The sequence below is a fragment of the Bombus pyrosoma genome, linkage group LG3, assembly GCF_014825855.1.
Source record: "Bombus pyrosoma isolate SC7728 linkage group LG3, ASM1482585v1, whole genome shotgun sequence".
Classification (NCBI taxonomy): domain Eukaryota; kingdom Metazoa; phylum Arthropoda; class Insecta; order Hymenoptera; family Apidae; genus Bombus; species Bombus pyrosoma.
In genome coordinates this window covers 13,898,678-13,915,478 of record NC_057772.1, presented here as the reverse complement: position 1 = coordinate 13,915,478, position 16,801 = coordinate 13,898,678, and the positions used below count along the sequence as shown (strand labels likewise).

General features: G+C 36.4%; 1 protein-coding gene across 1 annotated transcript; it reads right to left on the bottom strand.

Annotated features, from left to right (window-relative positions):
- Window positions 1-281: 281 nt before the first annotated feature.
- On the bottom strand, window positions 282-2,430 carry LOC122566378 (leucine-rich repeat extensin-like protein 6). The gene is made up of 3 exons (XM_043723552.1): window positions 2,277-2,430; window positions 548-1,001; window positions 282-423 (listed from the first exon to the last, which is right to left on the bottom strand). Exons 2-3 carry the CDS (start codon window positions 748-750, stop codon window positions 381-383), a joined length of 246 nt encoding a protein of 81 aa, XP_043579487.1. The 5' UTR covers window positions 751-1,001; window positions 2,277-2,430; the 3' UTR covers window positions 282-380.
- Window positions 2,431-16,801: the final 14,371 nt, after the last annotated feature.

The following is a 16,801-nucleotide window of genomic DNA, read 5'->3' as shown; positions in this document are numbered from 1 at the left end:
AAAAAGTTATAATATATTCAGAAACGTTGCGTTTATAACGCATATACGACGAAGAACCCTCAATTATATACACAGTATGAAAATTAAAGTATATAATCCATCTTCCTTGTCTTCGGTTAAGTCTGCTCGAAAAGCAGTTCCTACGACAGCTTGAAATTTTGACGCTCGTCGCATCGCATTATCCCATGAGTCGGCGAATGAACACGGCCACTGACGTATAATATGTGGGCCGAAAAAAACCAGTGACTCGTTGATACCTTGGTTGAAGCAGCTCCAGGAAATCGATATCGACAAGTTGAATCATTGCTTCTGCGGTCTCGCGGTAAGCAGTTAAAGTGGTTTTCGGCAGTTCGTTGTACCTTTCCGCCGTTGGCGAGAGGTTAATGGACTATGTATCGGTCGCGGTACGTCAATATCACGTATCTGCAAATTATTTTTCCGGTCATTCATTTATACATTTTGATATATGTATAAATTTCGGTTGATTTTTTTATGGTTGAGCCACAGAAAAATTCTAACGCATGGACAACAATATCGAGAGGTGTACTTTTCGAGCGATGGCAGCAGCAGTAGCGGCGGCGGTGGCGGCGGTGGTGGAGGCGGAGGCGGAGGCGGTGACGGTAGAAGCAGAGGCAGGTAGATGGTATGCAGACGTTGACTAGAGTCAGCCGGGGTGGTTGTGCATTTAGCAAGCTGTCGCCCCCAACCAGTCCGCCGTGTCAGGCCACTGACAGTTTTCATTCCGCGCATACTTGACGTGCAACCGGCTCCTCTTCGCTCGCTTCGTTTCTACTAGAACCGCCAACACCATGCCGATCGCTGCGATTAATTATTTTGTCGATCCACTACCTTTTCTTTTCTTCGTCTAACGATGCCAGTCATAGCTCGTTTAATCTCGATAATCTACGTCCTATAGTCGTTTGCATGGACCCGTAATAAGTTGCGCGCATCGTAGGTAATAGTCGTGTAGCATTGTTGTCGCGAACGTGGAAATGAAATTCCTGAATTGGAAAAAATCATATTTTAATGCCTTTCCATTTGTCTAAAATGAGATATGACGTGAAATTTCTTTTAATTTAGAAAGAACTATAAACTCGTTTATTTCGAGATTGAACATTTACAATCTATCAAGAAGCTATTAACTTCGCCAGCAAACGTAAATAAAAGTAATTGGTTTACGAAACATTTTATGCTTGAATGGTGAAATTGGTGATTAAAATTCTTGAAGAAATCCCTGAAAAGCGTGATTAGAGTCCGAAAATATTTAAATAATATTATCCAAATATTACCTCATTATAACATACGTGAAATATTCAGAATTTGGCGATGGCAGAAAGGACATGGTGATAATTAATTATAGAAATTGGTATCATTTTTCCAAAAGAATAAAAGCTATAATACGTCAAGGATCAAATGTATCGTTTATAAGCGTTTTATATTTAAACGAAATAAGCAAGTTGTTTGTTTCAAGTTAGGTTTCGAGCACTTCGAATTTTGGACAACATCAATTCATATTTACAGAAGAGGCAACAAGAAACGACATACAACATGACGCGACGTGACGTGATGCGAAGAATCGAAACGAGACGTGAAAGACGTGACGATAGGAGAGGAGAGGAGAGGAGAGGAGAGGAGAGGAGAGGAGAGGAGAGGAGAAGAGAAGAGAAGCAAAGAGAATCGGAGAGAAGCGAAGAGAGGCGGAAAGAAGCGAAGAGAAGTGAAGAGAAGCGAAGAGAAGGGAAGAGAAGGGAGGAGAAGAGGAGGAGACTATAGGATAGGTGGAAGTTCGATTCAGGGCGAAAGGGAAGGATTAATGGCGCAGGCGGGACACACCGCGGCCATAAATCGCCGCACGGCCAGGAATTACCGGCTCGCAACTTGCGAAATATGACGGTCTCATAAATCCGAGTCCACTAGCCCGCGCGCCTCCATCGACTACGTCGACTAGTCCCGCTTCCAGTCTCGCGTCGGTATATTGCGATCTCGCTTCTACTTCTAACTCGCGGCCTAACGTCATCTTCGTCCGCTCGTGCTCGCGGGAGAATACACCGTGCACCCTGTGTATACGTTTCAGCTCGGCGTGCAACGGCCATTTATAACTTGCGCGCCTGGAAAAGCGAGGTCCATAACCTAATACGTTCGTTCCGCTCGCCAAGGGGAGGCGAGAAAGGAGTTAAACAAAGAACGGGGCACGCCGATTTAAAGGACGGGGATAGATGGATGGAGACACCGGTGTGTCGTAACGATGTGCCGCCTCGAACGATCAATTCACTTACCGCTTACCGTGCTTAGATTCATGTGCCTTGCCGCGATTTTCCATTCGTCCTCCACTATTTCACTCTTCTTGCGCCTCCTCGGAAGTTCGATCGTACCAACTGTCTTACCTTCTCGTAATTGTTCCTAAAGTCCACCGATCCAACTTATTCTCGGAAACTTCGTGTTATTCTAAACTTTTCAATGTTTAATGAAATAACATTCTCTAGCTCTCTATTCGGAGAACTCTGCAAATTATAATTAGCCTTTTGGCATTTTTAGTTTAATAATTTCGTAAATAAAAAGTTAACCAGAGATGCACTTATGAGAATGAATCGGAATTTAAATATTTTTACGATTTGATACGAGATTATATTTTATTTGAACGAGAATTTCGTTGAAAGTACCCTGCAATCGAATCAATTGAATTTTCAAACGTGGCTCGTCAGCCCTAAAGTTTGACTTTATCTTCTGATCCGATTTTTCTATATTTAAGTAAATTTATTTCAAAAATAATATTTGTTTGTAAAATAGATGCTAGAACTTGTGAAATGGCGTTTTTCTATTTATTTTATTACTTTATTATGTATTCTATAATACATGCATTTACATACGTGCGCTCTTAATTAGCTGTCAAAAATGCCTAAAAACCTATCACTAGTTTGAATAATTCTGTACAGTACAAATAATAATTATAAGTATAATAGCAAATAAAATACTTGTAAACAAAGATGAGCAGGAATGACATCCTAGCAATGTTTAAATTAATTTCTTGATTACGCGACGTACATACATCTAAATACATACATGAAACATGCTATGCATATGAAAGAGCAGCTTAAACGGAGTAGAATAGTCGAGGCACTTTCCGACCGCGATAATGCTTTAGCTTGAATTATTCTGTAATTTTCACGAAATTGTCTCTGAATATGATTTGTAGAGTTATTAAGATTTTCAGAGATTAGAGGAGTACCCATACTAAACATAGATACGGTTATTACAAAGCTACGGCTAAAATGCTATTACATATGTATACATCTAAGCATTATGAGCAACCTTAAAATGCCGTTGATATTATTTGACTTGCATCAAATATATTGTCACTTATTAAATGTGCGATCGTTCAAGTAATAAAAATCAAACCGAGAAACACTAAACTATTGTAAATTCATAACGTAATCACTTTTTATTGATATTTTTATATCCTAAAACCTAATGCACAAATATCATATGCAACTTACGCGTTTCACACGCGCAAAGAATCAATTTCCAATTTTTCTTGTTATAGAAAAGCGTGAACACATTTGGTTTATATTTGACGATTTTTTCCAAGCGAAATGAACAAATACTGTAAAACGCAGTTTATTGCTCCTTTAGTAGATACTACGAAATACAACAAATGTTTATGTCAATTATATTAGCAGTAATTACGATATGTGCAGTAATTGAGAATTACACGAACACGCTGTATCAGGATGCCGGAATAAAATATCCCTAGTGTATGCACAGCGTACATGGGTATCCGCCTATCGTTATCTAAATCCATGGAAATCGAATTTATGGTTTGGCTACCAGCCATTAAGTAATAATAATTTGTTTCAACAAACATTTGTTTATTGATTTTACGCAGTCTGTCATGAACGCTCTAATGAGCGGAAGTTTTAAATGTTGTTCATTTATTATTTGTATATTACCTGCGCTTCCAGTATCAGAATTGGTACGATTAAACGTATAATATATTATCCGCTTTTCCAAACACTTTCTATTTGAAACGCTTTTACAATGAAAATTTATAAATATGGCAATTGAAAATTACAGATGTTGTCAGTTTGAAAAATGTTAATAATTTTTAACACTGTAATTTAAAATAAATCATTTAAAGCCTCAACCATGTTATTCTATACGTTTACGAGATAATTGAGCAAACCTAAATATGTAGGTAATATAATTTTACATATTCTGCTTTAAGGGCACTTTAAACTTTTTAAATTTGAAAGTTTCATATTTTAATAAAAAATTCTAATAAATAAAAATAAATACTCTAACTAATTATTACTCCGCGACTCTATGTTTATCATATAAAAAACTAAGTAAATCATTAAAAAGGAAATATATTAATTTTCATGATTTGTTTTATTTTCTATTATTTTTATACGTAATACCTTATTATTTTCCATTTTTATTTCTTCGAAAATAAATCTTTTAAGGTTAAAACAAAATAATTTAATTCTTTGCCTCATTTAATGAAAATTTATAGTAGTTAAGCGAAAAAGAAGGGAGATCGATAAATTTAAAAGTAAACCTGAGAAAAAGAGTATATATACATATATATGTCATCCGGATACAATAGGTGTTAGTTGTGGATAAAGTATGCGTGTCGATGACCTTGATGCAGTTAATTGCTATTTCTTCGTAGGCGAAGCAGCGTCTGGGTACGTAATAATGAATTAGTGAATTATAAAATGAAATGGCTCCATCGTCAATCATAAATTTTCTGCTTGTTAATTAATTTTATATGTCATGTGGGATATTTATACAAGTGTGACAATTTTGAAAGTGGAAATAGGAACAACTCGGCAACGTTGTGTCAGCGTTTATATCGTCATCGATCCTAAAATTTATACGTTCCATAAAATTCCGGAGCGAGAGAAAGGCTATCGAAATTCATAAAGTTATAATAATAAAATTTAAAAGCAGCTTCGATTTCGCAGCATGTTGGGTTTCGCGGTTATCGCGATAAACATGCGAATTGTGCAAAAAATTTATAGCGGCATAACACTCGGCTTCATTAGTTTCCATTCGATTAAAACGACGGCCAAGAGGAATGTATGCGCTGTTCTGCAGGTTAGGTAGTCACACGTATTCGTACACGCGCATGCACGCACCGTAGAAGGCGGGCAGAGCTCGTTACCATTCATAACGTTATCTCAAATTATAAAGTATCTTGCATTTCATATCTTTGGCTCTTTCTCGTATCTCCTTAACGGCTGCCCGACAGGCTTAATCGACCGTTAATCGAACGAGCAACAGGCAAGTAACCTTAGTGGAAACGAGAATTACAGCCTGACAGTTATACGTTACTGTGTTATGTATATTTCTAGGATATTAGAAAGGCACGCATACACCGATCGACATTCGCGACTGATCCGTAAAATACCTTAGACAGCTCTTGATAACTCTGCAATGACGCTGAAATACGTGAATACGTTCGGTAGAAGATATATTCCAGAAGACTAACTCAGACTCAGCGTATTACATATGTAAATTGCAGGGATAGAAATGTTTCGGAAATTTGCAACTTACCACGGAAAGAAAAAGACAGGGTCAACTAACAACAAAAGGTATGCGAACAGATAATAGATTTCTGTAACGACTAAGATTGAACGGTACGAATACAAGTACTAGTGCATTTTCTTAATTTACACTCCGACATGTTGAACATTTTTTTAACACATTTCAAATCTTACTTTTATCGTTTTTAATTTTGTCGCGATGACCGAAAAGTGGAATGTATCGAGAGATCCTCTTGAAAGTTACGTCATCGATATTTTAAAGTTAATGGCTGGCATCGCAGGTTGAACGATCAAAAATCCTGTTATAACGTGCTGCGTAATCAATGTTGATGGTTGAAAGATGCGATCGTTGGAGAGTTTACCTAAGAGTGTGAAATTTATAATGATTATATTCTTCGGAAGAGAGAAAGAAAGGCGTGTGAAATATTTCGTATCAGTGGTTGTTGGAATCTCCTTAACGGCTGTCACATGAACCTAATTGATCGCTAATCGAGTGGATAACGGGCAACTAGTTTTAACAGAAACGAGACTTACGAGCTGACAGCTATACATACCGTAATTCTTCGCGATAATGGTGAAAAGGAGGGGTTCCAGCAAACCTTAAAGGCAGTGACAGTGGCGCTAATTGACGGGTTGCCAGTTGCAGCCGGGAACGTGAAAGTCCCCGCCGGAACCGCTGTCGCCTTTGGACTTTCTGTCTTTCGCCTCGACACTATAATTAATCTGCTGCATGTTACGATAACCACAAGAATCATTGACTGCGGGTGATTAACGTTGAAGCGTAGTAATCGAATCGATGATTGCGAACCCTTAAAACTTATTACATTCACGTACTCGTAATTAAAAGGAAGGCATTTTAACGACCAAAAAGAAATCGACGACTAATAGAACTGATATGATATTAAAATATGTATAATATACGAGTTTTTTAACCTCTCGATACCAAAACGTAAAAAATAATCGCAAGACAAAATACCAGCAATAAACATTAACAGTTAACTTTATTATACCTTTACAATAAAGGTATAGTCGGTGAAAGAATGCATATAGCGAAAAATTGTAAATTCGATCAACTGTCGAAGTTGAAAAAAAACCTGAGAAGCTAAAGACTAAAAAATTTGATTAGAATCGCTTAATGTATGTATCGTGTGTAAAGATGCATAATATTTTATACGTAGATAAGTGTCATTGTACCATATGTGAAGCTTTGATTTCAAACCTTCTTATATTTCTTTTCTCAAAGTAGCTTTCAGGCCAAACTCCGTATATGTACAGTGACTTAATGTTTTAGTATATATTTAGTATAGAATAATTTTTTTAAGACTGGACGAAACGACTTGTGTTTTCTTGGCAAGTTAGAAGAACTACTTTACTGGATGATGTGCAAAAAAATTTTGAAAATATAGCAATTGCAATCCAATGACCAAACGCAACCTGCTACAACTTGTTTAACTGAACCTGCAATGAAAATTTAAAAAATACATTTTACAGATATCAATTAGATACACATGCCGGAAATTTCATCGAAATCAGTTGATGCAGAAATAAGCGACAGATATGGAAAGATATTATAGCAGCTATAACCGGCAAGTCGCGATAATCTGCGATTTTTACCATTTTTAACAGTTTATAGTTGATAAGAACGTACTAGCAAGGCTCATAAACTATTTCGATGAAATTTTCAGTATGTATATACAATAACTCTCATAAATCAACAGAACGTATTGTACAAATTTTCATCACAGGTTCAGATAAGAAACGTAAGTCATAAAACGTAAAGTCCAATTTTGGTCCAATATTACAAAGGTTATTCCGTTTTAAAAGGTGTCCGAATATTAATGTGAGCGACTGTATATGTATACACGTATATACGTGTATGTATAGAAGCATGGATGAAAGTGTAAAATGCGACTGATTTATACTAAATTTAAGTGTAATGATCATCGCGCATAAAATAAGTAGGTACACACAGATACTTGCAATATATGTGAATATATATTTGCCACCAACTCTCTCGTATTTGTTTGAAAGTGTTATTTCGTAAAATTTGTATACGATCTACACTATTTTGACATAGGTCCGCACAAAACATTGCAGCGCTAACGTTTCGTTCGTTTCACTAGAAACAGGGTGACGTCTCTATAACTTACGTTTCATAAAATCGTAGTCCGGGCTCGTATCTTAAACCGGACAAGGAAAGAACTACGAACCTCAAAGCGTGTCTACTGTCTACATTTACTGAAATATTATCTAGATATTTGTTGAACGTCTAGACAGCGATTACATATTCGGCCGATATCACAGTGCAAGAATTAACTCTTTGGCTCATATGTAAATCCCTGGGTGATTCAACACGAATTACGAGAATTTCGGAGAATGTACATGCGAGTTGGATCGTAGATCGTAGGCATACAAAGTTTTCTGCATACTGGTCGCTATTTTCGTACGTCGACCAAGAGAACCGAGATGGTCGACGACTCGCTTTGAGCGAGATATCGCGTTGTTGACCGCATAAATCGACGGTAGATATGGCGGTTAGTCTTGCATATACGTAGACACGAGTGAGTACAAACGGATACACCCACACGGTAGGATTTTAACACGAGTCGGCTGCCGGACAAGCGAGCATACGTATGTAGTATGTATGTATTGAAAGTAATCTACTGTCGGATTACTTTGATGGCGCAGTCAGCCTAAGCGGATCAAAGAGACTCTCTCTATCTCTCTTCCTCTCTTTCTCTCTCACTCCTTCGTTCCTCCTTCTCTTTCCTTCTCTTTCTGCTCGTTCCTTCTTTTTCTCTCTATTTCGCACAGAGCACCAATGCTCTGCTATAGTTCTTCTCAGTTCCTCTTGCCCACTTTATCTTTGTTAGATACTTCACGGAGACGTGTCTAATGTGCTGTCCGCATTAATACTAACCGATCCTACACGCTCTACCCTGCCTTTCATCTCATGCTGATTTAACCGTGTTGTAAAAAGAATTTACTGGATCGCGTGTATATCTAAATGTAATGTCTTCGGTAGGGGTAGCAACGAACGGAGAACGGGAAAATCCACGCAACACACAACCCATCGACGAAACTAACAAAAATAGATACCGCTTCTCTGTGCCTGTCCCCTTCGTTTTATCGTTCACCGTTTCCCTTCTCGTTCTTGCTTCTCTTTACTTCTCCTTACTTCTTTTCGACAGAGACGAAGAAGACGACGAGGACATTGAGAATTGAGAACGAAGCGACGCATTGATAGTTTGTCGAGTGAGTCACGTAGAGTGTCGTAGAACGCGGCGCGGGGTGAAACGCACGGTGCGTTTATCCGGGCCCCTTTAAAGCCTCCGGCTTCCGTAGCTGATTCGACTTAGTCATTTCTCTTTTCGAAACATCTTTTATGTTTTACCCACGCGCGATTTCGAGCAGTTTTATGTGCCACAGGTGCGGATACTTACGGTGAAATTGTTTTCAGAAAATATTTTATATCGTTACTCAATGGCATTTGCGTATTTATAACCCGCATGCGAACAGGGGACATCTTTCTCGAATTTACTTTATGTACGATTATACATCCCTGCGATTTGTTTGAAAAGCTTGGATTTTCCGAAACTAACCTGTATTTTTCTTATTTCCTTCGCTGCATAATCTATGTAAGATATTAAGATCTAAAGTACTTTTTTTAAAAGTATAAACAGTATATAATATGCTTTATAAAATCAACGATGGGTTATAGCGACTTTTAGGAACTTTTCTTTGCGTACATTGGTAATATTACAAGAAAGAATGAATTCCTTAATATTCCGCGTAAGTTTTTAATTATCTTTATTGATCGTTTCCCTCAAAGAAATTGTTCGATGTATTAATAAACAATTTACCGAATTTTATGAGAAATATTACTATGAAAAAACGGATATTTATAATCGATGAATTATATGTTGTATTATTCTGTACTGTTCACTGTACCATATGCCGTAAATTACAATATACTGTCACCAGTGAACTGATATCAAATTGGTCAGGTATGACATATATCAGATTTTGTTCCCTTTTTTTAATGACATTTTTGTTACGCTATAAAATCGCAGTACCTTAACTTATTCGCATACGTATTCTGAATACGTATGTACGATCTCTGTAAGAAATCGTTTCTCTCAAATACGTTTCACTTGGCTGGTTCCTTTCGTATTAAAATTTTCAAGTTAAGTACGTTGAAAGATATTATTGCGTATGCAAGTAACCTTATAAAATGTAGATATATTAGCAAATTGCGTGAAGTATCTTGTTGAAAGTAATTATGTGAAATGCCTCGCTGTAACAAAATTCTTTAACATATTATTATACGCTATCTATGGAAAGCGATGTTAGATACCTAATACGTTTTGTATAAATGAATATTTTACGCATTTACAGCGTTGGTGTCACAATGCGGCGGTTTCTTAAGAAACGTGGGAGAACGTTTAACGAGTAATCAACATCGAATACAATAATACTGCGAAGAAAAATGTTTTCAGGTGACAAAGAAGAGATAATGATCATCGTTCCCACAATGACTAACGCGATTATAGGATTGTGCAACAGTTTTATTAGTTTTGACGTGTCGCAACGAGTACATGGCTGGTTACATAGCGTATAACGTATTCATTATCAGTGATTGTGCAGACGCGCGAAGAAATTGATTTAACCTTGTTGTTAAACGATAGTGCCTTAAATCAATTCAATTTATTGGCGATTATGGATTCAGTTATTGGTATGCAAATGCGGAGTAGATACAAGTAAAAGATTAACACGCTTGCATCTAGCCCAACTAGCTTTTGATTTATGCTTGTAATAAAGTATAAAACGTTTTCACGCCGGAAGTTTTATATACAGGCGAATACGAGCACTTTTTAAATAATTACCTATCAACGTTAAATAATTGATAATTGGTGTGAATGAAACTCGGTTCGCGTTTAACGCATAAACGTTTATCATCGATGAGAGATCGAGAGATCGCTAACGTAAATCGTATAGCGAAGGACGAGTACGGACGTGTCAAGCTACGTAACGCTCGAACGTGTCCGGTTGAGCGGAAAATTAAAACGTAAAGGCTCGCGAGGAAGGAACGAGAATACAATCCTAACGCGAGCTCCACGTACATTTCGTTATCTGCATCCGGCCCATCGAATATCCGGAGGACGTCTTCCATCTCGAAGGAATATTTATCGCGCGAGGGAAGGGCGCTCTGGTAAGCTGGAAGCGCGAAGGTGAACGTGCGACGCGACGTATCGGGAGCGCGAAGAAGACAGCTGTGTGGCTGCGGTTGTAGAGAGGTTAAAAGCGGTTGTAGCATAATTGTACTCGTGCTATGAAGCGCAGTCCAGGGGTGAGATGCAACATATTGCCCCGTAGCCGACTCTTATCGACTGGGAGCAGACAGGCGGGCTGGTAGGAAGGCTGGCTGGCTGGATGGCGGGCAGATTTACGAGGACCGCTCGGATAGCGAATGATAAACGCGAGTCGAGATAGCTTTATTTATTCGCGCCGTGCCTACCATCCCTTTGCCTCGCGTTCCCCTTCTTGGTTTGCTCGCCAGTTTGGCCGCTTCTCTACATTCTACGCTCTACACGACGATTGTCAGAGCCGTGTCCGCGCGACGGGATTCTGCTAGGTCAAGATGCCTCTTTGACATAACGACTTTGTTTTACATGCGTTGCCAGCCGACCGTGCAACGTCGATATAATTTATGTATCTCAAGACGCGACCACCGCTCGCTGCCACACCACGCCGTACCACATCGCGCCGAGCTTTCCATCGTAGTTAAATTTTTTTCGTGTGTCATTTACTCGCCATTCGCTCGTTACCTGCAAATCCTGTAATTACCGCGTGCTGCTGCACACCGCGTTATAATGCTACGCGAGAAATCTGTGTGATCCCTTATAACGCAAAACAACCAACTGTTCTTTGATTTTCGTAGAAACTCGAGATTCCGTTGCTAATAAACCGGTAATTACTATCTTCGCCGTGATACATACTACGTATTTTCACCACTGAGGAATTTGAAACTATTATCGGTCATTGCACCACGCGTATCATGCCAATCTAGGAGCTACTATCTTATCATCAATTTTTACGTGGTATTTTATAGCTCGATATGCACTTGATTTTCTAAGCAATTACCAACTTTCGCAATACTTTATTTTAATTATAAATGCCAACATTATGATCATACTCCACATTAGAATTTTATTTTATTCCGTTCTGCATCGAGGAAATTGAAAGCGATAAGGAATAATGATAAGGAGATTTTCAGAGTCTTAAAGCATTTAACATTTGAAACATATATACAAATACTAATAGATTATAATCTTTATATTATAATAATTGTATTAATTATAATTATTATATTATTATATATATATAACGTATGAATAGTAATGATTAATGATAGTAAATATGAAGTACGAATAAGAGAATAATACATCCGTGTAAACACATACTGTTGTATATGTATAAGATATACAACTTTCCAGCTGGGCACAATATTTTATTTCAAACTAAAGATTATCATCTTTATACGTTCTATCTATTAATCAATTTTGTTTAACTCAATTATAACACGTAGCTATATGACATTTCTAATCGTAGAAGTATCTATTTTTCAAATCTCTAAATTTTGTTCGTCGAAATCATATTAGCCCAGGCGTGTTTAGCTTCTACGCGGACCTCCACGTTTCAATCCAACGAATTATTTTTTTTTACATTCGACGTAATATGCGCTTTATCGAAAATACATCCTTGAGCATAGTTTCTCCAGCAATTCTATTTGCCATCAAGCTTTGTTATTCCTTGTGAACGAATTTCGGTTGGCAAATCACGACGAAGATTGAAAATCGGATCAACTATACATACACACTGCCAGATAAAATTGCGAGCTCACTACCTCTTTAACAGCAGTCACATTACTACAAGAACACACCATAAAAATAGAAAAGTGGCTGCAAGGTAAACAAATAAAAGCAAACCCCAACAAATGCAACCATATTACATTCACATTGCGAAAACAGACGCCACCAAACATCCTACTGAACGGCACGCACATAACACAAACAAGACAAGTCAAATACCTAGGACTCCACATAGATACGCAACTCACATGGAAACAGCATATTAAATCAATAACAGACAAAATACAGACAACAAGGAGACAAATGCACTGGCTAACAAGTCGAAAATCCAAACTAAGCATAGAAAATAAACTTAAAATATATAAGACAATTATAAAACCAATCTGGACATACGGAATACCACTATGGGGGACAGCAGCAAAGAGCCATATAAACAAAATAGAGACATTACAATCAAAGATTCTGAGAACAATAGTAAACGCCCCATGGTACGTTAGAAACGAGGATATTCGGAAGGACCTCGGAATACCAACGGTCAAGGAGGAGATTACCAGATGCGCGGAGAGGTACAGAGAACGAATAACAACACACCCAAACAGGCTGGCTACGGAAACGATCAACGCAAGAATAGAAAGAAGACTAAAAAGGAAACACCCAGCTGATCTCATAAAGGATATAAACTAAAAAACACGAAGATGGCACCCCGCTGGGGGTAACCATCCCACATGCTATTCAATCACATGTTATAACATTTTACCTAATGTCCCACTGGACAAATTGTAAAATTAAAAATAAACAATATAATAAAAAAAAACTACCTCTTTACTGTTATTTTGCTCAATAAATAACTGTAAACGCTGGTGAATGTGAGAAATTTAAAAAAAAGAGAAATATTTCTTCAAAATTTACCCCACTACTCATAAGTTTTGAAATTTTATCTTTCGCTATCACACCATATATGGTCTTTGAAGAGTTTTTACGAATACATAAATGATTTGAAAGAACAAAATTTTTGAGCACACAAAATCGAAGGATGTAACATAGAATACCGACCGTGAGATCCTGCTTAGCTGTAGCAGCCCATGAAAATTATATATATTAATTATGTTATACTAATTATATTAAATTATTCACATAATTTCTCACATTTACAGGCATATGGATTTGTAGCAATGTTTATGTCTTAATATCTTTTTATAAACTGTTTATTTACATATTAAAATTCTTCCGATTAAAATCGTACAAACATTACGTAAACTGAATCACGGTTACATTGCTCCATTGTATACAACGCATTTCCTCATCCTTTGTTCAAGCGGTACAATAGTTGGATATTAGAGAGTTGGATACTATTATAACGATAACATCTATTTATGTCCGGTTTATTTTACGATAAAAAAGATAGAAGAAATTATGTACATATATTTAATGTAATTAGTATAATATAATTAATATATATAATTTTCATGAGCCACAGCTAAGCAAGATCTCACGGTCGGTGTTCTATGTTACATCTTTCGATTTTATGTGTTGAAAAATGTTGTTGCTTCAAATCATTTATATATTTGTAAAGAGTAATATCTTTCTCTCTTTTTAATTTCTCGCATCCACAACGTATGTAAGGATCTTTGCGTATCGTTTTCATGTTAATTTTATTTCTATAATTATTAATTAAAAAATAATTTTTTTAGAATTTCAAATTTTATTACCTGAAATCTTCTAAGCAATCATCGTTAGATCAGCCAGAGTAGATTACAGTAATTCATACTTTGTTAAAGATTTCTCATTCCTTCCTCTTTTTCCTGCTTTCTGGAAAGTATCTAATGGTAAGCAGTTCCCTGATACTCCAAAAGCCAAGAATGTAAATAACCTCGTAATGTGTATTTGATTTAATTCCATTTCTGGTGTTTTACGTTAATTATTATTAATTAAAGAATAGAGTGCGAACGTAAATTTGTCCGTAAGTTTAAACTCATTCTCTTGAATTATTATCACTAAAATTGTATGTTTGATACAATTCAATCTCCCATAGAAAATAAAAGCCGAAGATCCACAAACATGCCAATCTTTCGTTATTTCAGTGTTTCCAATTAATTAACACAGTCTTTAAGAATAAATTATAATATTCTATGCTTCGTTACCTCGTTAGATTTCTTCCACTTATTCCTTTGGATTCGATGATTCCTGCTTGATGGCGAGCTGTATGTTGACATCCCCTCAGCCACAACATCATCAATGACGACAAGTTTTCGCATCTCATAAAACATGAGTTGTATGCATTTTTGCCCCTCTGGTCACTCAATCATGTCGTAAAATGAAAGGTTTAAATCGACACAGGTGACTTGTATTACGGTTGCATTACGTGAAACTTTTGAGCACAGTGTATAAAACATAGTTATTTATTAGTTCAGAACATGTTTTTGTTACACGTCACATTTTTAAATGTTAATAACACTTCATTAATGACTAATATACGTATACAGAGTGGAACACTTAAAACAGGCAACATGAATAAATCTGTTGCTTTTTCAAATTTGTTTGATTTTGAGGCATAATCTGTCGTTAATGATCCTTTTTATAGATGGGGACATAGAGGAAATATCAAAGCCAGCTTCATTTTTTTCAACTTTCCTTGTTTATTTATTTTTTACTTATTTTCTGATGCAGCGTTTTAACATAAATACAATGACTTATGACCTGTATTACACACCTTGTATAAAGATATAATATATGAATATAGGTACGATCGTTAAATTATCAAAATGTTACAATATAAAGAATTGATATGAATAATACAATGTTGATAATTAGTATATGTATCCGTGACTGAAATTACAGAGTGTGTTCATTATAATTATTTATAAGATCAAAGTATATTCAAGATGATCTTTTCAGATTATGATTTTCAAGTACATTCTTTTCTGTATTCACATTATGCGTGTATCGTATGGTTACGTTCGTTAGCTGGTATAGTTAAGCTGTGGAATTGCATCGTCCTTTGCTATTATATTCCAAGCAACATATAATTTGGAATATTAATAAACTTCACAATTACTATCGATACGTTGGCAATTTACGATGTTAAAAACAGCAAATTGAATAATAGTACAATTATTAATCTTAATAAATGATGTGATAATGAAAAGTATACAATAACGGTAACAAATTTCGTATTACTTATTTCAATAATATCACTTATTCAGATGACGTATATACACATGATTATGAATATTTATATAACACGATCAACGACGAATATTGAATTAGAATTGAAATTGAAACATATCTAATTAAAATCGAATATTTATGTATAAGTTTTATCATTTTATTTTACGCAATAGTAGCTAGCCTTCATCAGCCAACTTCAAGAAAATGGTACGAAAATTAGAATGTGAAAGTATTCGGTTGTCCCGAGCGTCTTCAGACGTCTTTCTACTGTGGGCTTTTGCGCCCGAGTTATGTATGAATACCATGAAGTGAACGTGTTGATACGTTTATATTGCCATCTTTGTAATGTAGAGTTAGATAAGAGAAAGAGTATACTTCCTGGTGCGTTTGTTGTAATTATAAGTATGTAAGTAGAACTGAGTAGATTAGCGCAGTTTCTGGTCGGATAGGCTTATCCTTTCGCTTGTCCAACCTGTTTCGCGAAATGCAATCTGAAAAATCAACGGGGACGCTGGCACAAATGGAGCATGTCAGTCTTCTCTAGCTTTGCCCTTCGATTTTTTGAATTTTGCGATTGCGGTCGCGACAAACAGATCTCGAAACAAACGTCCATATATGTAGGAGTACTGTAATTGCTCGAGCATGTATATGTGAACGGACAGCAATCACTATGATCAATGGTCGTCCACGTGAAATTGAATCAGCTTACGTGATCTATCTTTTTATTCCTTCTCTATAAGCAGTTTTTTGTTTTACGATTAGAAAGACTTGGGTCTGGATTTAAATTTTAGCGGATGTAGCGTCCGGAGAAAGAAGAGACTTTAAGCAAATTGCCATAGAAGAAGGCAACTACCAATGGCTTCTTAATGGTTTCAATGGATAAGAAGTGCTTCATAAAATTTTGTTTGAATACGCTGTTACTCGCTTGAGAAGCTTAATATAAATTGATTTCTTTTTAAATGTCGTGTATGGCATAGGTCTACATATTTCATTTTGTTAGTCAGTTGTATCATAAGTTTACTTTTCTGTTTCTCTTGATCTAACAGAAACAATATAGAAGGTAGCTTTTAAATAGACGATCTTTGATTCCCTCCCTCCATAATCAATTTCGTCATTGCAATTTTTGAAGCTCAACAATCAAGGTCCGGTCGGCTGGTCTGCTTGCATTTCCATTTTTCTATTACACGTAAATACACATCATATCGACATATATTC